Source organism: Calidris pugnax, unplaced genomic scaffold (genome assembly GCF_001431845.1).
Source record: "Calidris pugnax isolate Ruff unplaced genomic scaffold, ASM143184v1 scaffold44, whole genome shotgun sequence".
NCBI lineage: Eukaryota > Metazoa > Chordata > Aves > Charadriiformes > Scolopacidae > Calidris > Calidris pugnax.
Window position 1 is genome coordinate 2518506 of NW_015094506.1, and position 24723 is coordinate 2543228.

Consider the following 24723-nt stretch of genomic DNA (forward strand, 5'->3'; position numbering starts at 1 on the left):
TTAATGCTAGCAAAACCAGACAGAATTCATCCGAGAACCACAGAGACCATTCTGGTTATGTAGACTGACCAGAAGCAAAAAGCAACCCAGCAGCCTGTCAACTCTGTGGCATCTGCAAAAAGTCGACTAGCTGAGCTAAAACACATCCATAAGAAAAAAAAAAAAAATGCTTGCTCTGCAAAGCAATCATCGTATCATTTAGGTGTACCAACAGTTGACTTTGTTGTAAAAGGAACCCAAAAAACCACTCTAAACCCCCAAAGCTCTCTACTGCCTTATATCTAGTCTGACTTTTATCTTCTTTTGGCTTTGAGTCAGTGAATCCTCTATATATTTACACTCCTAGACTAAACTATTCTTTACTATGGCAAACCTGCTCTTCATTTAGGTACTTGAAGACCATAAACAAGTCAATATCTAACCTATAGTTTGAAAACTAAAATTGATCAAGCTTATTTAGTTTTGAAAGTTTTATAGTAGGCAAGGCTTTTTTCAGACTGACTTAATTCTTACAGCTTTTGGTCTGAAATGTAATTTGTCAGCATTCTTGTTTAGAAAGCATGGACACTACAAATCAGGGCAATATTCCAGTGCAGGTTTTACTCATGCAATATATCAGAAGTTATAATATGTCTCCTTACTTCTACTGAATGCCGTCTTGGTTATAAATTGAGGGTTTTATTTGTATTCTGAGGTCAAGCTCAGGTGACTATCTAACATCCTCTCCAATTGCCTGAGCAATTTCTTCCTAAGGTATGAACAGCTTTCCCTGGATAAAAGTCCATATCCACACGTAGGTATGTACAGTCCACATATGCATTAGTAAATCTTAGTTTGAGTTCTTGAAATAAATGTTAAAACTATTAAGAACGGTATGATTTCTTGCACCTTCCTCTGGAGTATCTAGCACTAGACACTGTGAAAACTTACTCTAACCTGAACGGCCCTCAGGTCTGATCCAGTATGGCAATTCCCATGAGCTTTTATGAATCTACATTCTGCATTTTTTGAATTCTGCTAAGCTCTCAAATGCAGTGATGCCAGTAAGTTGTGTAACTTAAAACTTAAACACCACTTAGGTTTGTGAAAACCAATTCCTTCTACTAGGTTTGAGTTAACCTGCAGCTTACTTCACTGTCTTCTTCCACATTACTCACTATGTCTTGATCACTCATGTTGCTGACTGATCTTACGGTGTCATCTTGCCACTGGCCAGGAGGAAAGCAACTGATGCAGGGTAAGGTGTCTGGCTCCATGGAGGTCAACACTGCCCACATGGAGTGGTGGTTGTCCTACAGGTTACTGCGACATGGAACTGAGTAGCATGTTGTATATTATTCATGAGGAATTAAATTCCCTCTATGACATATCTTGTAGAGATTCAGACTGCGATGACAATAAAGACCAGAGTTAGGTAATTACACCCCAGTGTCCAGGACTAGGGACAGTTCTGGGCCATTTGTGAACTTGCCTTGCTTACTGCTGCCCTGAAAACATTTACTGGATAGTGTGCTGCCCATGAAGATGTGGAATCAGTCAGCAGGGTCAGGCAAACTCAACGTAATGTAAGTAAACACAGTCATGGGACAATATTTGGAAGGGATAATCATTGGAGCCTGGCCCATATTCTGAATGGAAATAAACCTTTCATACAGGACTCAGCTCTAAGACAAGCTTAGAGTCCCTCCCAGTCCAGCACTCGTGACAGCCTCTTGCTAGGAATGCTCCAGCCATTAACTCCCAGGGATGAAGAGCATGTCCCCTCCCTGGTGCAAGCACTTCATACTCTGCTAGACGGCAGCACTTAGCTTTTCTGCTCTGTTCCACTGTGGAGCACTTCTCAATAGAATCAGACTGGGTCATTTTTAGAGCAACAGACAGACAAGTTGCAGGTCAGAGGCTATGGTTATGGGATACAGAATATGAACTAGGAGTGGTGGCAAAAAGAGGTGGATCTGAAAATCCAGAATAAACACTCTGTTTGGCAGGCCAACGTGTTCAGACAAGAGGTTTCATTTAAAGTCTTCTGGTGAATTAAATACAAACATTGCCAGATTTGCTGGAGAGCGAAGCTAGATAGACACATGACCACTGCAGCTTGCTTCCTTGAGCTCTACTTTAAATATCAAACTGGACTCCAAAAAGAAAGGGCCACAGTAGCTCTTACCACGTAATCTGCCACAGAAGGTATTTGCAAAGTTTGTCCAGCGTATATCAGGCCAGCTCCTTGCACTGATGTGTGTGGCTTCCACCTCCATTTTTAATAAAGATTTATAATTTATTTTCTTCCCTTTTGGGGCTAGACTAAGGAAAAAACTTCTCCATGTTGGAGGATTCATTCCTACTCCTATTCTTTCTGAGAACGTTGCCTGGAAAACATGGCAAGTACAATTCCAGAGACAGGCAATATGAATAAAGCATCTTCAAAACCAGAAACAAAAAAAGACAGTTTGGAAGGGATTTGTTGATTTCTATGTTGTTCCATCACACTTAAACAAACAAACAAAAACTCAAACCAAAACTCACATACAAACCTAGTTCCCTGTACTTTTAAACAGCACAATATGCTTCTGCAACAGCATCTATTCCACTGCATTACTAGCGAAAAGTCAGAGGGCAAGGAATGCTAAGGCCACGCATTCACCATTGCTTCATATAACAGTTAGAAGAACACTGCACTTTCATTCTCCCTATATCCCAAACACTCCCGGTTTTAAATTAATGGACTTGATTAATCTTTGTTTTAAACCTTTTTAAACCGTCTCCAACAAAGAAAGCAAATCCATTGTGGGTAACTGGCTCTTCTGTGTCCTACTGCCAGATGGTGAGGCATGAAGGTAATGGATAATACTCCTCATTCCCGAATACGAAAACACAAATGGAGTGCAAAGAGCAGAACCTTTTTGGAAGTCTTAAACCTTCTCTCTTTGCGTCCTTCTCAGCAGTGCTATAACGTATTGGGTGAATGGATGATGACAAATACCACGTAGACAAATTGAGAAACTATGAGAAGGAATCCATCAGCGCTTTACGCTGCTGCAACAAGTACTGAGAATTGTTTCAGTGAAGAACTTAAAATTTAGATTTGCCCCCACTAGATGCCATCGTATGCAGAATCCTCTGGCACTAGCAAAATCCTGACTCTCACCATCCAGACAATTTTAGTTATTTTTTGGTTAACCAATCAACTATTTGACGTGTTTGTGCAGAGCACTCTGCTCTCATGACCAGTGCTTACCCTGGGTAGGCAGGGATGGCTGTGGGAGGTACTGCCCGGACTGCCCCATACACTGTCCTTCCTCGGCCCCTCAGATGGGCTCCCCGAAACGCGGCTGCTGTGGTGGCTGCAGTTGGATAGGGGAAGCCTGGAACTGGAAAGACAGACAAGGTGGAGGGTGAAAAGGATCCAAATCCCTGCCCAGAGAACAACCGTCTGCTCCAAACAAAGTGACACAATAGCTCCACAGCGGTGGGACATTTTGCATCAGTCCTGCAGAGGGGCATGCTTATAACCCAGCAAGCATCCGATACGTACTTCCTGCTACACCATGGCCTTTGGGGGAAGAGGGGTTGCAGAGAGGTTTGGCATGCAAGAGGTTAATGCTTTGGCATGCCTCACCCACCACAAACAGGGTACCAATCCCCCCGCCTTTTTACACCGCCATGCACTCTGGTTAGAGTCCGAGAAGCGCAGAGAGTTACTGTCGATACAGCAGGCGGCTCTTCCAAAACTGCAGAGGCTCTTTAATATAATTTGTCAAGAGGCCCTTAAAGTCAACCAACTTACATCAGTCTCTTCCCTCCTTTCCCCTCCCACTCTTTGCCACCCAATCCTCTGTATGTTCATTTTAAAGCCTGAAAGACAAGATAGCCCATATAACAGCAGCAGCAATTTCCCATAAAGTGCCAATTTACTGAGAGCCCACCTTCTTTTAACAAGCGTGACCAGTAACTGGCTCCATGTATAGTGGGGCCTGCTTTATTACGCTTTACACCGGAGTAAACTGACCCGTGATGAAGTGATGTAAAACCTCAGAGGCATCTGCAAACATGTAATCAACAGATACCGAGAGGGAGGGAGTCGCAGGGCACAAACCCAACCCAAAGTGCGTCCAGGTGCATGCCGCTAGCGGCCCTGCAGACTCGCGGTTTAGCAGCTTGTATAATATGTACTTTAGGGATTTGTCCGTTTGGTTTCTTTGATTTCAAAAGGGAGAGCGGGGGGAAGGGAATGGCCTATTCCTCACACACACCCTCCCCTTGTTCTGCAGCCTCCTCATCGCTCAGAGAGACCCATTCACCAGCACAGAAACACACTGCAGATGAACAAGTTACAGCCACTGCACCAGTGTACTTTGGCTGGAAGTAAACTCGTTCCCAGCGAGACCCATCCTTTCAAGTATATATTATACAGACTGGAGAGAAGAAGAGTAACAGGTCATCGTTAACTCAAGCACAGTAACAATATAGGGGCCAACGGGGGCTACTTACTGATTAAAGGAATGTAAGTGTTAATACCCCCCCTTCCTGACAGGGGCACTGCGGCGTCATTGCCCAGCGAGACATCTGCTTGAAAGCTGGACGCTAATTCAATTTTAAAAAGAATAAAAAAAAAAACAAAACACAAAACGTAAAAAGGTTATAAAGAAACAGCAGATTGAGAACATAAACAAACACCACTGCAGTTAAATGGCAGAAGTGGAAGTGTCTACTTAAGCTCTACCTGCATATAACTCAGGGCCGTACACCGCTCCAACCACAGGACTCAACTTCCAACCTGAAACAACAAAGACTGCAGTGAATGCCAAAATCTACACCAAGAGAAGGAGCGGGCAGTGTGGGTAGGGGGAACAGTCTCTTTGCGTGCGCCCCAGCTTCACATGCACAGCTCTTTCCAATTTCTGCTTCGCCTCAATCCCCCTTGGTGTAGATGGAGGCCAACTGCCTTTTTCTAATGTCAAGTTCTAGGTACAGGTCGCTGGATCGGAGGGAACAGCGAAACATCAGCTGATCCACTGAGGGAATGCCAACTACCTTATATGCATATTCGCCACCAACACCGTGCGACCCTGTGATCCCTGCACCAACCTTGCTGCCAGCTCCTCCAGCTCTCCCTGCTTTCACCAGGAATGCTGCGGATCCAAAAGCTCCCTAAAGCCACCGGCCCGGACTGTCGTCCCGGGCAAATCAATTTATAGCCTTCAATTCTCAAAACGCCCTTCTGTCTTATTTGCTAGAGATCTGCTAGAAAGCAACAGTGTCTGAATTTCCTCACTAACCAAATCACACAACTACAGCGCAGAAAAGCAATTCAGCCTATTCATCTCACATCTTTTTCTCTCTGTGTTATTTTAGGATTTCCTGTCTTCTTTATGCCGCTTTTCAGGTGAACGCTGTCCCAGAGAATTGATTTTAGTATCATCTGGGTAACTGGCAAGAACTGCAAATCATAACACCTACAAGAGAATAGTGCTTAAAGAAGTCATCACTGGGGTACGAGTAGGACACTTCCCAGTCAGATCTAGAAACTTATCTGTCTTCGCCCCCACCTTTCTACGTGGGAAGAGAAGCAAGGGGTGTAAAGCTAACATCATGATCTGGGCTGGCTTCCACAAAGTATTCCCTTCCAGGAAAGATCTCGGCTGTTCAGCTAGCAACCACACAGGCATATTTAAATAAACCCATATTCTTCCTCTGTCTTGGAGTTCTGACACAATTACTTCACTTTTACACCTCTAACGGGCCTAGAAACTGTATGAACAACTTTGTGAACTGCAGCCCATCAACACCATCCCTTCATCTGCTGGCAGGGTATCAACGAGAGATGCAATGTGTTGACCACCTTGATGGCAAAACTCAAGTGAGTGGTGGCAACAAGGGGACTGGCATCAAACCCTCAAATGTGAAACCGGTTGTACGACCACTCATCAGCACGCCTTAAGCCTGGCCTCATACTGAATACCTTTGCATAGCTTTAAAGCTGGCTTTAAATTGCTGGCTGCGAAAACAAAATACTCTGGCCCATTATCAGGGTTTCACAAGTCATCGCTATGTAAGCCAAGTTTTATTACCAAATAGTCATATGCATTTTCTGCCCTTGTTTTCAGGACAACATAACATGGCTGCGTTGCCTTTTACTACAAAATCTCCTGGATCCTTTCAGACACTGAGGCTCAGAATCCCAGCCTTTCTGCCTGCCCCTGTTTTCCCAGTTCTGTAACCAAAAAAACACTGATTTGCCAAGAGCCATGCAACAAGTCAGAAGCAGAGTCACAAATAAAATCCCTATCTTCTGACTTCTGAGTCTTAGGTTGTAACCAAAGCAGTTTCTCACACTAGCAACTACCTATATGCAGCTTCCTGCCTTGTTGAAGTTGTTTGGGAATATTTTCAGGCCAAAAAGAATTCTTCTGCCTGTTTCAGGACAAAGACTCAGATTCAAAATCTGTATCAAAGCAGCATTCAGTTCTGTCAGGAGAAGAACGACTTTTTATGCTATATATGCCTGTGCAATAAAATTACTGCACAGACTGAAGAACCAAGATATCCCGATGAAACGGGATTCTTCATTACCCAAACAACTTGGTCTTTCTCTATTCAGGTTCACTGGAAAATGACTGAACACAGGCACAGTCTGTAACAAAAAGTGAGCAAACAAGCAGCGCAATGCCTCTGCTTCCCTGGCTGCTTGGGGACAGCTGTACTTTTACAGTTAGAACCTAAACTGAGATATATCCAATTATGTATCCTAAGTTATGCTTCTGCATTCATATTTAGGTATCTACGTGATGGCAAGAAGGCTCGGGAGTATGGCATATCCCACTGTACAGCATCAGCTTGCAGTAGTGCCAGGCAACCTACTGGTCCTTGGTTTCTTTACCAGCTTGGCCACATTGGGCATATCACTGCTCCTCTCTGTCCCCACTTCTTCATCTGTAAAATAGCATTCCTCCATATTCCTCCATAAACGCTTGGGTTACACTGAAGAGTAATGCTATAAATTATAGTTTGTGGGGTTTTGTTGGTTTCTTTTGGAGTTGGTTTTTTTGGTCCTGAGGAGGTCATGACTTTTCCCTTTTAGCTTTCTTCAAACCTTTCAGCTCATCGTTAGTACAGTCTCTCTTACCATTTGCGTATGGCGTGACCATCTTCTTATTGGTCATCACTCGCGCAGTGGCGTTGTTAACCTAAAAGTAAGAAAGGGGAGGGGGAGGAGAGGGAAGGAAGCAAAGGACGTTAGGGAAAACAGTGGAAAACTCTCAGATACCACACACACACACACACACACTATACTTCTCTGAGCAAAAAAAAATTAAACAACTAATTTTACAAGAATGCAATATTTAAATTACTTTTAAAAGTTGCCATTTAATTATAAAAGTTACAGCTAAACGTGGCACTTTAAAATTATGCATTAAACAAAAGGCCAACGAGAGTAAAGTGTAGATTCTCCGCCGCCCTGCCACCCATTGGCGTGTGCTTATTTTCAGCTTACTGATCGGAAGGGCAAAACTTTGGAGGTTTTGTCCAGGTTCTGTTCGAGAGGCAGCGACAACTTCTGCAGCCAGGGCAGGGGAACTGAACCAGGTGATGCACAAGCTGACTTGTTTCTCAAGCTCACCGTTGGGATTGGGGCCCAGTAGGTTGCTGGCAGCCATACATTTTAGATAGAAAAAAGGTAGCCTGGAGTCCATCAGCTTTACGTTTGGACTCCCAAGGCTTGAGGAAATTTCTGGAACTCCACCAAGCATTTGGACAGTCTACGTTCACCAATTTCCTCCCCAGCGTTTTCAAATCTTTTTCCAGATTATTTTTTCCTTGTCACAAATCTCATGGAACAAAAAGAAGAAATACATAGCTGTAGACCCGGGTCATTTTTTGGTTGCGCTGTGCCCTCCACCCTCTTTACAGAGCTCTGCATAGTTCCAAGCGGTTTGATTGCTCAAGCAAGTGGGGTGTTACCACAGAGATGGTGCTGATAAAGAAAAGATGGACCAGTTTGGAAGCCAAGTTACTGCAGCCCTGTGTCAGACAGCCTCAAAGTTCTTGCAAGGAGGGTGAAGTCTTTATACAACATGAATAATTTATCAAAAGCCATTTGGCATGGGAATTGAGGCCAGGGTAAAGAATTAAAAAAAAAAAGGGAAATATAAAAATAAAAGCTGCCTCAGGCCCTTGCGACTTATGGATGGTGAGCATACATGGGGTGGGGAGTCTGGAGCTACATTTACTCTCGTTTCAGCCCCAAAACAATAGAAACATTACACATTTAAAAAGAAAGAATGGGAAACAACAATGATGAGACTGAGAGCATGCAGTTAAACACACACAGATAAAAGAAAGAAAAAAAAAAACAAACCAAAAACAAAACACCACAATTGATTCAGAGGGTGGGGAGGGGAGGAGGGAGGAGATGGGGTCTCACAGACAATCATTAAGATGGAGCGAGTGCCTGAAATCAGCTGCTACAGCAAAGTGCAACACAAGCACTTAAAGGAAAAATTGCCAGAACCGATCAGAAACCACCAGTCAGCAAAGAGACCAACAGCTGCATTTAACCGAGTAAAGAAATAAACCGGGGAGGGAGGGAGAGAGAGAAAGAAAAAGAGAGAAAACAAACAATAACAGCTACAAACAGGTCTCAGAAAGAGAGAGCAGCAGAAAGAAGGGGCAGGAGAGAGAGAAGAGGAAATGGGTGCATTAATAAAAACCAGCCAAACTGGAGTTCAGTAACTCTGAGTAAGATGTGCAAGGGGAAATCACCATGAAGTCAGTAATCAAACAGCTCAGACTGCTACAAAACGATATGTACATCCAAAGTCCAGGCGGCATTACTCAACAGCATTGAAAATAAAAGGGGGAGAAAGGGAAGGAGGTGGGTAGGGAAAACAAGTCAAATCACATTTCGTAGTGTTAATGTGAGATGGCAGATGGATTTTTTTCTTTCTTATTTAATTTTGGTTTTTTGTAATTTTAAGAAAAATTAAAAAAAAAAAAAAAAAGAAAAAGCTTCTTCTCTAGCGCTTTTGTTTCACTTACCGCCAACTCGTACCATCGCCAGCATTGTGTATAGTTACCATGGAAAGAGTGAGTCAAGTGAAGGGCCCTAAACGCTAAACCATCGAAAAGGGAAATAAAAAAAACAAAACAAAAAAAAGCAAAATATGCAGACATCTTACTCAAAAACGGCGGCTTTTTTGTTTTAATATTTGTACTTTTTTTTTTTTTTTAAAAGGAAAGAGGGAGAGAGGGGAAGACGCCAGTTAGCCTTCAACACAGTGGAACACCAAACTGGTCAACACCAGGCATGCCCAATATGATGGCCCATGTTGGCCATCCAACATTAACCTTTCACTCCCCTGCGGTGAGAGCTAGAAACTTTAAGGATTGGCTTTCACCGAGACAATTCTTGACCAGTGGCAGGTCAAGAAACCAGTGGTATGTACAGCACAGCCCACTCAGGGCTTCCGCCCCGTGTCTCCCCTCCCACCATGGGCATCATCTCACACTTTGAGTGGAGGAGAACTGGCCTCGGAGGAAAGAGAGGATACTGGCTGGCCCCCTGCTTTATTTTTTTGGACACAGAGTTAGAAGTCGGACAGTACTCTTTCAGTTAGTTTTGTTCAGGCCTGGTAACAGGAAATCGGAGCCTCGCAAACTGAAGCAAAGGAAAAATCAAGACAGCAGAAGGGCAAAAATTTGGAGTGGGTGGGAAAAAAACTTAATAAAAGAAGAAAGAAAAGAAAAAATACCCAAAACAACAATAAAAATATTCCGTAAGGGGTGTAAACTTTTATACATTTCAGTGCAGGGAGGTGAAGGACACAGACACAAACACACACGCACACACGAGACTGGGATCCAAATGTGAAATAAGTGAAGCAAGACACAAAAAGAAATCAAAAGAATAAATATAAAGAAGAAATTGAATTACTGAAGACATGCACCTCGATTTTACGGCCCTCTACCACGGTGCCGTGTAATTTCTCCCTGGCCCTGTCTGCATCAGCACTATTCTCGAAAGTTACGAACCCGAATCCCTGCATGCAGCGGGAGAAGGGGGGAAAACATGCACATCGTTATATATTGAAATACTGATCTCTAGGTAAATAGAGAAAAAATATCACAGTATGAAATCGACATCAGCACAACTCAGCAATAACCTCCTAGAGTCACATTGTTGGTTCATGCATGTTTCATAAATGAAAGAAATTAAATTCAATAAAATAAAGGAACTGTAATCATAAGAATAATAAGAATAATAATTAAAAAAAAAGAAACATAAAAGCAATTGAGGCCAGACCAAAAAAGAAGTACAAAGTTACTCGAGACAATTTTTTTTTTTTGCTCATTTTGTTTGTTTGTTTAAAAACACTAAACTCTGCTCCGACATAGGCAAGCTGGTCAAGCCCAAGCGGGGTTTCTCTCCCCTCTGCTAATTTACACACATGCTTTGCATGACCCCCCGCCCCCCCGGACACGGTACAGGACATCGACACTGAGCAGCACTTCGTTCTCTTGAGAAACTGCTGCGAGAGCGAGCAGTGATCTGAGTTCACGCCTGGCACCAGGAATTCTGCGAAGCTTTGGGCAAATCAAACACTGAACCTTGCTTTTCCCACCTGTAAAATGAGACAATAATAATTACCTACCTTAGAAAACTGTTGAGAGGAAGGGCTGTTTGAAAATCATCCCTTGCAAGCTCTTCAGGGAACAGCTCATGTCTACACTCCTACGCCTGTAACTTCACTAATAACGCATGAGGCCCTGAAAGTAAGCAGGGCTTCTAGGTGGCACCATCAAATAAACGTTACTTAACAGGAAGATTTGGAGTATCACATATTCTAGTTGCAAAATTTCCCTATTTATAAGTACTGTGTTGGACTCGAGTGTAAATCTAAACTCCTAAATACCCATTCATCGGTAAAGGTAGGTTTTGTCTAACACTGTTGACCTACTGCTACCACCCTCCTGCCCTGCTACCCATCCTACTTGGCTTTGTTCTGAGATGGCGACCTCTGCACAGTGGATTGTAACAAAGCTCTGCGTAGTTAGACCATGAAGTTTGAGGAAAAATTAACATGCCCTGCTTGGAGCAGCCACAAAGGCGCAAGGACTACTAAGATGTCCCTTTGGTTAGGAGAATTTAGGTTTACCGCATCCAGGATGGCACGTGCAACACGCCTGTCCTTACATGCTCATGCTGCTGCCAACTCATGCAGTCACCTAACAGGGCAGGGTAGGAGATCATGCTTCCCTCCATGGAGATGAGTGCACTGACATTAAAACAGAGCCAATGTGACTAAGCAAATTAGGATTTTATCTAGTAACAAATGGTATCTTTCTACAGACAACTGTGACGAGATATTCTCCATGCCATTGCAGAGAGCAGGGCCAAATAAAGCTTTGTTGCATTCTGCTTCTAGGGTATCTTAATAACAGGAGATGGGTAGCTGGCTCCCATGGCTTGGTATAAAGCACGTATTGGTTTAATGTACAGAGAGAGAGTAATCTCTGCTGGCTCCTATACCCTCAGCAGCAGGAGGGACAAAACTTGCATTTGATGTGATGGAAGCTCCCGGTATTAACCAGAGAGCGAGGTGATGTGAGCGATCTACAGCTATTCCCAAGCTATGCAGGAACATGGCATGCTTGCCAGCCTCATGGTCCCCTCTGTGCAGCTCAGTGTCCATATGTATGGACCAGACCCTTTCCCCTCCCCTCCCCACAAAAGAAAGCATCACAATTTCCAAGCACTGTTAACAACAAGACACAAGCAAGCCATCATTCTTCAAGTGCATTTTAAAGGTCTTTACAATACAAATCTTAAAAAGCCCAAGCTATTTGCACATGCTGGCCTTTGTCATCCACAGCTAGGTTTCCAGCACAAAACCGTTACACATTTGTAAAATGCAGCTTTATTTCTTTTTTTTTTTCTTTTCCCCTTAACAGCAATAATAAAAGAACTTAGCCAAGTACTGCAATGCTGAGATCAAAGACAGTGCTCCTTTGGGCTCCAACCCAATAATCTAAAGCTTCAGATAATTTCATTTCTTCGGCTATAAATAAAAAGCTATATAAATAACAAACTGATGCCTTTTTCAGAACAGCATAAAAGTTTTCTGTTTCAATGAATTAAAATTGGAGCTACAAGAGATCGGGGCTAATACAACACCCCAGCCGCATGTAACTCAAATATGGTGCAGGGAACCACGGGGGTGCGGGGGGGTTCAACAGCAGAGCTGATTATGAAGGGACAGGGTATCGTGTCCGCTTCAAAGGACCCCTACAGAGAAAGGCAAGGCTGAGAAATAGAGCAACACCTTCCCCTCTGGTTCTATATAATGGGGGAAAAGCATCTTTAAAAGGCTGGAGGAGGAGGGGAGGTAAAGACTGCAACAGGAATCTCTATTTCCCTCTTCTCCTTTTACATTAAAATTTCTGTTTGTTCTAGACAAGCCTGTGGAGACCGAATGAAATTTATGTCTTCGCTGATGATGTGAACTGAAAGCTGGAGAGCAGAGGGAAGGTAATTTTTTAGGCATTAATCTGTGCAGGCTAGAATCAAACTAAGGCTATTTTAATTCACATTTGTTTGCAATTAATGAAGTCTATGCGGGATTTTAAAAACCCCATTATCATTAAATACCTTTAAACTGATTAGGAATTCTCACTATTTTTAATGTTAACTCAAAGTAAAATACAATCCACATGCAGACTATATGAAAAATAATAACAATGTGAATACAAACAGAATTAATCTGATTCTGAACAACATAACTAATTAACCACAATTTTTCTTTTATTGACAGATCAGTCCTTAGCTTGTGCAACTCTCTTTGTTGAGAACCATTTAACATCAATGTTGAATTAACACTTTACATAGTCCACTATGGCAGAGTCAGTATTTGTGCCCCATTGGTTTGTCTTCTTAATACAACTCTTAGATATTCAAATTTTCATCAGGAAAAATAGGTAAGCCACACTTAACATTTTTCTTATTTCTAAGTTTAAAAACTAGCAATTATGCATACGTATTTTTGATTTGGGAGAGGAAAAAAAAAGCACATACATATAACTTTAATTCCTTTTCACAGATGACCTGTAAAGAATAGGGATTAATTTGTACCTAAATACATATACAACAAACAATTTTCTGTTTTCCTTCCCAAGGTTGTCTTGCCCTTGGAAAAAAAAAAAAAAAAAGAAAAGAAAAGGAGGCAGCAGGTGTCCAATATTTACTAGCTTAGCTTTATAGCAGGTACTGGTTTGCTCCATTGTAGTAGGTATGGAGCCAGAGGAAGGGAAGATACAATCCTGGGTAAAAAAAGACTTAAGTTTTCTAAAATTTAGATTACACAAATAGTTTGGGTTTAATAAGGCTGTTATGATAACAAGGCTGACATTTTCAACAATTCCTCTCTGCCAGCAACTGCCAGGAACTTCTCCCAAGCAGAAAATAAGTTTAAGCCTCAGTGTACCCAGCGAACAGTAAATAACCCCAGCAAACATTTTTAGGACTGGTGAGTAATTTGTAGTGCCAGACTAACCCCTTTTTACCCAAAGGTTTATTCAAAGGGCCTGAAGAGACCCGAGTAACTGCCACCCTTTTAGTCTGGCCTCAGACTCTGCAATAAATAACAAGCAACATGATGAGCAGTGAAAAAAAATAAATTATAAATGTATATATAATTGAACGTTTCCATCTCTGAAGAATGAGAAAGAAAATTTACCATGTAACCGTAAAGGGAGAAATCAAAAGCAGACGGTTCTCCTGGGTGTGGCCAGAACACAGAAATTAAACAAAAAACAACAAAAAAAATAAAATAAAGTAAAATAAAAAAAGAAAATAAAACCAAAGGAAACTAAACAGAGCCCCTCGAAATCCATGCATTGTTAACCCTTCGTTTGTCAGAGAGTTTAGACCAGTCACCTCAGCAGCAGCGTCTTTGCCTTGTACCATTGGAGCATGCTTGTTTTTAACCAAGTTTGTTTGGGCTTTTTTTTCCCCCCCTTTTTTTTTTTTTCTCCTTCATGTTTCCACAATAAACAAACTTTTAGGAGCCTGAAAAGATGGCCAAGGAGACAGCAGTTTAGGCTACCTGTTTCCAAGGCATTTAGAAAGAGTAGGAGGGTTTCAGCTATAATCCACCTGAGATGAGCAGGACTGAATGCACTGACAGAAACACAGCCCAAAATTGAGAAACACATTATTGGATTTACACACACAAACGTACACTCTTCCAGCTCCTCCCTGTGCCCGTGCTGCACTCGTGCATGCATTAAGGCACATACACATAAAGCACCTCTCCCTGTACCTCTGCAATCTGGTGAACTAGATGCAGGAACCAATCTGGCTAAAACCCCATACATTTATCTTTAAACCAAAAAAAACCCCAAAAAAACCCAACAACAGAACACCACAAGCCTGCAGGGCTATTTTTAAGCTGTATGATTTCCCCAGTCATTGTGTTGCTTTACTCCCAATCCCTCCTCCTGCAAAACTGGGGGTGCCCGGCCTGCAGCTCAGGGCTTCCTCCAGCCACCTCAGGGCAGGGACTTCAAGGCCCCAGCACTGTCCCCAGTTGTGTGCTCCTCCTCCTCCCCTTGATCGACCGTGGATCTTATTGTGTGTGGTCTGTGAGTTCAACTAGCTAAACTGGCAGAAGACAAGCTCATTTCTCTCTCTCTCTCCCCCTGCTGCATCGGTGTTTTGCTAATTTAGCACCCTGGACTCAGCTCCCTACACAGGGAAAGGAGCACTGCTGGGAAGGCGCTCCCACGGGAGCAGTAAATCAACTTATACTATCAAGCCGTCAACTTCAGCCTTAATTATACAAGTTTAAATAAATTAATCCATACACTGAACTGGTTTAAGTCATTAGTTTACTATCGCAGGGTCGAAGGCATAAAACTGAACTAGGATAAAGGGACACAGGTCTCCTTCGTGCCACTGGCATTACAAAGGGATTTGGTGACCTGAGAAAGCGCCGCTAGTCGCTGGTACTTAATTTGTTATTAAGCCTCTTTGTGTTAATAATGCTATTTGAATTTCTGGCTCAACTGATGACATTTGAACAAAAATTATAAAAATAGAATTAAGATGAAAACAAGGCCTCTAATTTATTTTATGAAAAAAGGGGTTTTATCTATTTCACCAAGTGGAAACTAAGTCTTGGAAACAAGAGTGGTTGAACTCAAAGCACCTAATCCATTCAAAGAAAAAAAATGCACATGCAAACATACAGTCTTTTATGCACAGTTATCAAAACCTAAATTCTTATCTTAACCTACAGTTAACTGCAAACATAAAAACCCCCAAAGTGTTTCCACACAGCTTTCTGCACAAGTTTTTAGTTAGCACAGGTTTAGCTACCAACGTCCACTCAACAGCAGATAGAATTTCTTCATGAAGACGTAAGCAACCATACAGCCAATTTTTGAATTAAATATGAAGTGCTTTAGACATTTCAGTTCTATGCATAAACTTGGAGACCTGGGTGTCCCAAGCAGAAAGCAGCAAGAGACATAAACATACTATTCTGAAACCACGAGCTTGCAGTCTGCACTGATATGAACTTTTACCATTTAAAAATCTAAAAAAAAAGAAAAAAAAAGCTCCCTCTTCAGCCAAGATTTTGCTGCGTGCTTACGCACTTTTGGTCTCTGAATGTCACTGAGGGCACATCTTGGAATGCCACACGGTACGCAGCTGATGAGCAAAGAGCTTGGATTCCCTTCCCCTGCAGCTTTACAAATGCCGCAGGGTACTTGGGACGCAGGCAGACTGCATTAATTCTGCAAATATGTCCACTTGTTGGGTTCAGCACAGCAGTGCCAAAATATGCATCTAGAGGATGCATCTCCACTAACAAAGGGAGCAGGAATCCTCTCTCTCAACTTCCTCTGGAGGTGTTTTATCCACGGTTCAGTGAAGTGCATGGTAAACTGCAACCACGAGCAGAATGCTATTTAAAGGTACTTATACAGGTCAGAACTAGAAATGTAATGGTAAACAGGATAAATGAAACAAACAGCTAGTTTCCTGGAAGCAAGCAGAAAAACCAAACACATCAAGGAAAGACTGATGTCATTCTATTAAACAAGAATAAAACAAAATGAAATTCAAGAGATGTTTAAAGTTTGTATCTTGTTTCTCATATGTAGTAAAGCAGTATCAGTGTGAAGTCTACCAGTGTCCATACAATCCTACTAAACAGATTGAGTCTGGGCAGAAATTGAGTGAGGAAACAAGAATTCACATTGCTTTGAGAGGACAATCAGCAAAACTAATTATTTAACTGCCTCCTACTCTGCTGTGATACAGAAAGTCAGCAAATAACGTTTTCTAAGCCACATGCAAGAACCTGAGGTGTGAGGTGGCTGTGCCGGACACACGCTGCTCTCTCTTTTGTCACCAAACTTCCTGAATACACAGAGATCCTGAAGATGCAGCCAGTTTGCTATAGTTCCCCCAAGCTGTCGAAGAAAACTGCCTGGTCATCTCAGGTGGATTCAAAAGGAAGACTGCAACCCGCAGGCTTCCTCCAGTCCCTCCTACCACCAGCACTGGAGCCATCCCAGCAGAGATCTCCTGCCACAGCTCGGCAGGGACAAAGCGCTGCTCAACCCCATCGTACGCTGGGTGGGGGTGAACCCAGGGCAGTTTGGGATTCACCACCGTACCTTTTAAAAATTTACAAAACATTTACACAAAACTCTACAACCCTTAGGAACCCGGGGAAGGGAAGGGAGCATTGAGAACACAGCACAAGGCAGGCAGCAGGAGCATCTGCTTTCGGATTCCCAAGAGAGAGGAGGAGGAGAAGAAGAGAGAGAGGTTTCATATCATTAGATTAGAATGGAAACCACAGGGCAGGAAAATGCATTCAGATTTATTTTTTTTTCCTAAGGTGGAGGAAGAACCCAAGAGTGAGTGAGTGGCCTCCAGAAAGATCCATTTCCTTTGCTTCACCATCAGATCACCAAACTGTTGTTTTTCCATTATTATGTGAATACCAGGTGCGTCGTGCAGCTACACCCCACTCAAACACTGGGGCCTCCCATTTTCATGCTAAGCAGGAATAATCTTGCATTCTTTTTAAAACAGGAATTATTTTGGGTACAGAAGGATGCAAAGATACCACAAAATTACTCTTTGGGTGTTTTCTCATTCTGTTCAGATTCTGCCCCATCCCTTATGCAGGCTATCAGTTTTGCAACTGCTTTTTGCCGTAGGATGACAAAAAAGCAGTAGAAAACTGCATGGTCAATGTCTGGAAGAACATCTCTTTGTGTCGCTTTCTTTTTACATATATTTATTAAGGGTTCAGGGTAAAATTAATCAAGGAACTCTTCAGCAATAATTTTTGTTTTAACTGAAAACCAGAAGCCTTAGGCTTTAACAACTGCACAAGAAGGTACATCTCAGTCACAAATCAAATCTTCACAGAAAGCCTCCAACTTGAGTATTGCCCAGAAGGGAAAGGGCAGCTGTGGGCATTTAACACAGGGCTGTATGGATGGGAGAGAGCGGGTGAAGTTCATGTGTGGAGAGGAAAACACTCACTGTTATGGAAAGCACAGGCAGTGGGGGATGAAGGATAGAGCTCACCACTTTGCCAGGCCAGTTATTTTTGTTCTTTCTTTTGCAATTACATCCAAACAAGTAGGGATTTGATAGAGGCCAGAGGCTATTCCCAAAGCCAAATAGAAATTACTAAAATCAAGACTAATTCACAGATATCTCTGGTTTACAAATATCAGAAGAACAGCAGAGAGCAGAATAAATATTTACAAATGCAGCATTGCTGGTTGTTTTGGTAAAGCGTATAGATTTTTATCCACGTAGGGAAGTAAAACTCTCTAACTAAGCCATATAGACTTTTACTTGTTCAGACTGTCTCATTAAAACAAAACAAAAACATGGCATTAAGCACAAATGAAGGATGGAGAAAGGGCTAGCTCACTTCTTTTGTATACAGATCAACCGCTTTCTGGTTTCCAGCTAATACAGAGACTGAAGAATTTCAGAATGGATCTTGGGCAACATGGGTAGAAATCTGCAGGGGGCTCTGAACATGAACATATCCCAGAATATATGTTGAAGCAAAGAGGCCACCTTAAGACTGTGAACCTCAAATCCAAGTGAAAGGCATAGAGTCTAAACCAAAACTGCTTAGCTGAATTGCAACTTCAAAATCTCTTGTGTGCATGCACACATGTGCACACACGTGTGTGGGGGGAGGAGGGAAATATTGTTTTAATTGAAAATGGGAATCTTAGCATTGATTAAGTCAAGCAGAGTATAGACATGCACTGTGCAAGCTTCCCCCATAGAGCTTTGGCAATGCACCTCGCTCCTGACCTGCAAAATTCCCTGCTATTCCAGTGCTGAACCTCCTGGGCAGAGAGAGAATCACATCAATTTGTCATTGTGGTGATACTGGTTACGTGATGAGAACCAATTGCCAATTAGGACAAAGATTACTGAATCTCTCTGCAGCTGACCTGAGCAAAATTTGAAATCTCATCTCCAGAGAAATAAATTACCATTAACTCTCAATAAAACTTCCCTCTTAATAAATCTGTAAGATGAAAATAGGTGTGTGAATGCAAATTCAGTGGGGAGAGGTCTACACGGGGCAGGGCAAATGGAACGAGGATGCTTATATTAAGCATCAAATATCTCAAACATGAAAGGTCAGTATCTCAGAAGTGCCAAGTCAGCAAAACAGAGTAAATAAAATCCTTTCACATATGAGATATGACAGTTTTTCTATAAAAGTATTTTAATGCAACAGAAATGTGTTTGGGGGGGTGGGTGGAGTCTTAGTTGCCCATCACGCAAAGCTGTTTTACCTTATTTTGCCTTCTCCAAAGGACACTCATTGCTAGAGCAATGGGAACAGGTTGGTATGAAGGCTCAAGTTTGTTCAAAAAGCTGGGGAACCTGATCCCACATTACAGACAGGAGCATCTAGGAGCATTTGTACATGCTGCCCAGAAATGACCATGCTCAGAGTCTGGAGTCAGAGGGAACAGGAGACAGTCCCCAAAATAGCTTTTCCCTTCCCCCATCACACTAATTCCTGCTGATCTCTACAGAGTATATTCTCTAGGCAATGAACTGCCTTTTACTCTGCAATCAAAACAAGAGAAGCGGGTACAGAAACAGGACTTACCTTCGAGCCACGCTCATTAAAGATTATCTCTACATCAAGGATTTTGCCGAATTGCTGCAGAGAGACAAGGGGAAAGAAAAAAAAAAAAGGTTTATTTTTGGCAATCCGTTTTTCCTACCTTTTGGGCCTGGCTTAGTGCAAGAAGAGAGGTGATAATATTTTCATTTCTAGCATACAGGCAAAGGCATAAAATCCCAGTGACGTGACCCAGTTCTCTCAGGTTAGGACATGCAGATCCTTTTGGTCACAGACCCCAGGTTTTCTCACAAAAGTCTAAAGGAAGAAAAACAATCTCCAGAAGAGTTTTAGGGATTTGAAGCGGCTTTTCTTTCCCCCCTTTTAATCTAAACGATTCTTTCTTTCCTCATTCTACTATTTCATCTAAGACATGGTATATGATTTCATCTCAGACAGCTAACAACATTTCTCAAATGTAATTCAGCATTCCATCTTCCTCCTGAAGTGCCTACCATAAAGAAAAACTTAACAGTAATATTGTTTCTCTGGAGGGAATAGTCACATAAGACTGCCAACCTCAGGGATTCCAAACTGTAAATCTCCTTTGCTCCCCCCTCCCTTTATTGTACAAAACTCCAAGCCTTCAAAAGAATTGATGGCAGATTTAGAATCCATGAAAACAGCTAATTCCCAACAGGATTTTTATCAGAAAATGATCATTCAACTTCAACCTTTGACGTACAGCAGGTTCTTGATAACCTGTGCAAGTTTATCACCTGTGACGGAATTCTGACCTCTGCCTCAGCCTGGAGAACCCCAAGGTGAGCAGGGCCCCACTACTACGCACTGTTTCAACAACTGGTTCCACAGAGGTCCCGACTTAGCACAGAGCAAAAATGGGAAACGAGAGCTACTAGCTAGAAAGGAGATTTGCCACGCTTGCGGAATCATGTATGAATCACATCCTTCACCTTGGAACACACTGAAATATTTTTATTGAACTGGCCAGATTAAAACCAGTAACCTACAGATAAAAGCATCACTTCAACAGAACCCTGCAATGCTCTGTCCTCTAGAAGATAGCAGTTGTATTTCCAAACTGGAGGTCTGCTCTCCAGAAAGACAGGTCTAAGATCTCATTTTCAGAAGCACCTTTATGGAGCAACCTTCAGTCTAGAGATGCACACTGTGCTCAGACAAATGCTGTATCCAAGTGTTTTTCCTATGCCGTAATTTGTGAAAGCTTCCATCAACATGGTTTTGATCTCACGGCTTGCAGAAGATTTAAAGGTGGTAGCAAATGAAGGAAGGGTCAACAGGAAAAGAGAGGATGATTTCAGAGTTAGGAAAGATGATGAAACACAGCTTCTGGGTACTGGGGCACTCTCCACTTTGCTATGGTGCTCTTAATATAGTATTTGCCATTTTTTTTAATTAACAATTCCATTCAGAGTCAAAAGGGTATAATCCTCATATTGTGGGTGCCCTGCTTGAAAGACTTATGCCCAGGGAACATTTACAGCAGTGAGCCATGATGACTGGAAGAGAAGCTCTGAATATGTAAAGCAATAAAAAGTTATGAAGTCCCTTGAACAAGAATTCCACAACTGCCTTTAAGCAAACAAAACAATTCCAACAATTTAGCTATAGATTCTATCTGCTTCCATTCTTAAAAAGGAGATAGTCATATTCTTTTACAAATGTTGGTTCACAGATGTTGTTTTTACTGTTCTATTGTTTAAGGACAATACTTGATCTTCTATTCATCCCAAGAACAATTGAATTCACAATATCCCACGTTACACAAAGTTTGAATAATGCTAATGTAAACATGCATCTTCCTTGAAACCCCAACATCTCAACAGCTTAGGCTAGATCCACGCTGGATCCTCTTTTGACCACTGCTGTGCCAATCACAGCTAAAATACATTTTCTATTTCTATCCTACGCTTGGTGTGGGCTTGTCTATAAAGGAGATTAGCCGTTGATTGCTTTTTGTTGTCTTTGTTGCATATGGCTTGGACATTGCCATGAAAGAAATCAGTCATGATTGCTTTCCTGGTAGACTATTTCAGTGTTGTTACACGACAGGGGCTGAACCAATTTAACAGCTCTCGGCTGCTGAAGGGCTGTCTCTGCGCCATTGTCACTCATTGTCTGGTCTCACCAGCTTCCTAAAGCTGGCCCCAGTTTTCATTCTCACCTGTAGGTAAACTGATACAGATCACCAATCCCATGAAAACTCGCCCAACAAAAGGAATACATACAAAGTTTTTGACAATTTACTGATCTGAAGTGGCTCAAAGGGTCTGGTGAGCTCTGAGAAGCAAAAAGGAGTGGAAAGCAGCACAAGGATTTGTCCCTGTCAGCTGCCTAGCCTTGCCACACACACTGAAACAGCCGGGCTCTCAATAAATGCAAATGCCAAAATTATTTTCACAATCTTCAAATCAATCAAAAATCACCATTTTCCACCCCATTAGAATCATAGAATGGTTTGGGTTGAAAGGGACCTTAAGGATCATCTAGTTCTGTCCTCCCTGCCACAGGCAGGGACACCTCCCACCAGACCAGGTTGCTCAAAGCCCCATTCAGTCTGGCCTTGAACACTTCCAGGGATGGGGCATCCACAGCTTCTCTGGGCAACCTGTTCCAGTGCCTCACCACCCTCACAGTGAAAAACTCCTTCCTGATATCTAATCTAAGCCTACGCTCTTCCAGTTTGAAGCCATTACCCTTTGTCCTATCACTGCATGCCCTTGCAAAAAGTCCCTCTCCAGCTTTCTTGTAGCTCCACTTCAGACACTGGAAGGTCACTATAAAGTCTCTCCAGAGCCTTCTCTTCTCCAGGCTGAATAGATCCCAACTCTCCCAGCCTGGGGTAGTTCTCTGCTCATCCCTCTGATCATTGTTGCCCTCCTCTGGACCTGCTCTAATAGGTCCACATCCTTCTCATGCTGAGGACTCCAAAGCTGGACATAGCACTGCAGGTAGGGTCTCACTGAAAGCGAACATGCTGTGTAGCTTCTACTGCACAATTATGCCGTGCCACCTTTCCCTTTCTCCACACCCTGGGGCTGTATCCTTGGGTGTTACTGCCATCCCTGTTCGGCTAAGCTCACCGTGCAGGGTTTCCACACCAACAGGAAATCCTGTCTTGTGTGTTTAATTTCTTGTGGCTAACAAAACGCTGGCAGTTAATGCTGAATGAAAATAGACTGACCTAGCTCCATGAGAGGCGGCAGGGCTGCCTCCCCGCCTTGGCGATGATGGAGGTATGTCCTTTCCTAGATGACAGAATTAAGATCACTAAATCCTGCGGCTGCAGCAAGCACATGCTTGACATTTACTGCAACGGGCTACAATCCACCCATGCAAACTGCCCGACCTCTTTTCTGCCTAGGAGTCGTGGGTGTTTGAAGAGGCAGGAGGAAAGGACCTGCTTGGGAGAAAAGGAAGAGAGACAACAGGGGATAACGGCTGAACTGATTTTCAGGTCCCTGCTGGGGAGGGGTTTCCTGCTCCATTAAATTCCCTAGAAGAAAGCAGCGTGGCCGGGAGGCTCTTCCAAGACTCTGCTGCGGCCGTTGCCCCAGCTGCTCTGACAGCTCCTAACACCACGGCTCTTGTCCTCACTGCTGCAGCGGTTACAGCAGGTCCAGCACCGGGGGCACTTTTTTTTTTGGTACCGCGCCAGAATTTTCCTGAAGAATGAAAGCAGGAAAAAAGGACTAGTTCACTTTAACAGTTTATATCTCCTTCAAAGCTGAATCTAATTTAGTGAAACACAAAAAGGCACTTTGTTCTCTGATGGTGCTTCCCCTACCAAATGTCAACAGCCTACTGCAAACAATGGAAGTTTTAAGAGCTCCTTAGCAAAAGGTCACAATTTTTGTATGGAAAATGCTAGGCCATCTAAATACAAGGGTCAACACCAAACGCCCCTATAGTAATTTTTTAAAATCACGTATACAGGCATGTTTGTGTTTTTCAGCAGACAGAGGGTCTGGCCAAATAAAACAAGATCCATGCTTAGATCATCCATGAAGACTAACCCTCTAATCTCTAACCTTGAAGACATGAATCACTGTTTTCACAGACCTGATTCATTCACTCAGTGATTACCAAGAACTTCTACTTACAAGCCTGCACAGCAGCAGCGGAAAAAAAAATCCTCAGCCTCTGAAGAAGGCATTGCCAGACTACACATCTCAAATGCTCCCCACCATGACTTAAAAAACTTACTATATGACCAAGAAGCCAGCATTCCCCATCACATGTTCATGTTGTGCAAGAAGCCTCCTACATCATCTGCTCACACGCATGCCATATAATGGATAGATACAGATACATACACACCTCCAGTTGTATAGTGGCACAGGAGCTATAGCACCTTGTTCTATCCTAGTTCTCCATCCCCTGGTGAGACCCTGTACAAGCTTTTAGCTATTTTTCTGTAAAGCAGGTAAATGAGAATCATCTCCTCTACAATGGTAGCAGGGATTCTTGCAAATAACGGTTTTAAGCAGCATAAAGATATTAACAAACATCAGCAACAACTAGAACCCAATTTTCTTGCTTGAACATGATGTACCTTGACATAGATGCAAGGGCATTGTGCAGGGAAGGGTATGTGCATGCTGTGTGTTTGTTTCCACCCAGATGACACAAAGGCAGCAGATTTTTCCAGCAGAGGCCATAACTACATTATATATAATAAATTTGAGAGATCTGGCACCAGAGAGCTTTTGCCTTCCAAGGCACTGACAGTTTGGTAGGGCGCCTCCTGTATGCTCTGTTCCAGCTGGCCCTGTCTCCTCTCCCTGTCTAGAGCTTTCAAAACCAGCTCCAAAAAGCACCAGACAAATAACTTAACCCTAAAGATACAAACAACACAGCGAATGTCTCTAGAAATCATGGAACAACGAAAGGTAATGTGAGCCACCATTAAACAGCTTCACATCTCTAAAAAGAACTCTATGCCCGAACAGCTTTACACAGGTCCCAGAAAATTCATTTAGAGATAAGTGTAGTGAACTAGCTAAACCTTGAAGGTGCCAAACAGTCCATTCTCAAAGATGGTCCAAATAGCCAGGAAACCAGGCTTCTGTGATATCCTGGTTTGGGGTGGAGCAGAGCCAACTGTCTGTTCAGTAAGAGAAGCTGTGGTTTACACTTGTTCTTGTGGCAACCAGGGCCAGGTGACTTGGTTGTTTACCCCATGGAGGGGTTGCACCTGAGGGGAGGCATGGGCAGGTGAGGTAACCCTGACTGACCAATAAAGTGTGTTCCATCCCATTTACTGTGCTCAGTAGAAACACTGAGGGATCAAAGGGGTCAGGTGAGCTCTTCTTCAAGGACTTACCTTTGATCCCCCTCAGTGTTCCTGAATCCAATTCCCACTGGTCCCCGAGACCAGTCTGGAACTTTCCTAGTGCCTGCCAGTGACATCTCCCTGGGACCGTGATACGGTTTTTTATATATATTTACATATATAGTATCTATTTCATTATTTCCTTCTTATTTTATTATTAATGTTTCAGTGAAGTAGTTTAGTTTTTCTCTAAACTCATAAATCTCT

General features: G+C 42.7%; 1 protein-coding gene across 13 annotated transcripts in view; it reads right to left on the reverse strand.

The window, feature by feature from the left end:
* RBFOX2 (RNA binding protein, fox-1 homolog (C. elegans) 2) overlaps positions 1 to 24723 on the reverse strand; it is a 180485-nt gene that overhangs the window by 18699 nt on the left and 137063 nt on the right. For 10 of the 13 annotated variants that reach the window (XR_001414279.1, XM_014963608.1, XM_014963607.1 and 7 more), the window contains 6 exons: positions 19185 to 19238; positions 9948 to 10040; positions 7127 to 7187; positions 4724 to 4777; positions 4492 to 4584; positions 3239 to 3371 (listed from right to left, as the gene is read on the reverse strand). Coding sequence is in view for 12 of the 13 variants with exons in the window: in XM_014963608.1 (XP_014819094.1) it covers positions 3239 to 3371; positions 4492 to 4584; positions 4724 to 4777; positions 7127 to 7187; positions 9948 to 10040; positions 19185 to 19238 (488 nt within the window). In the remaining variant the exon portion in view is untranslated. The remainder of the gene's footprint in view (positions 1 to 3238; positions 3372 to 4491; positions 4585 to 4723; positions 4778 to 7126; positions 7188 to 9947; positions 10041 to 19184; positions 19239 to 24723) is intronic. The other 3 variants (XM_014963614.1, XM_014963605.1, XM_014963610.1) reach the window with 2 other exon arrangements.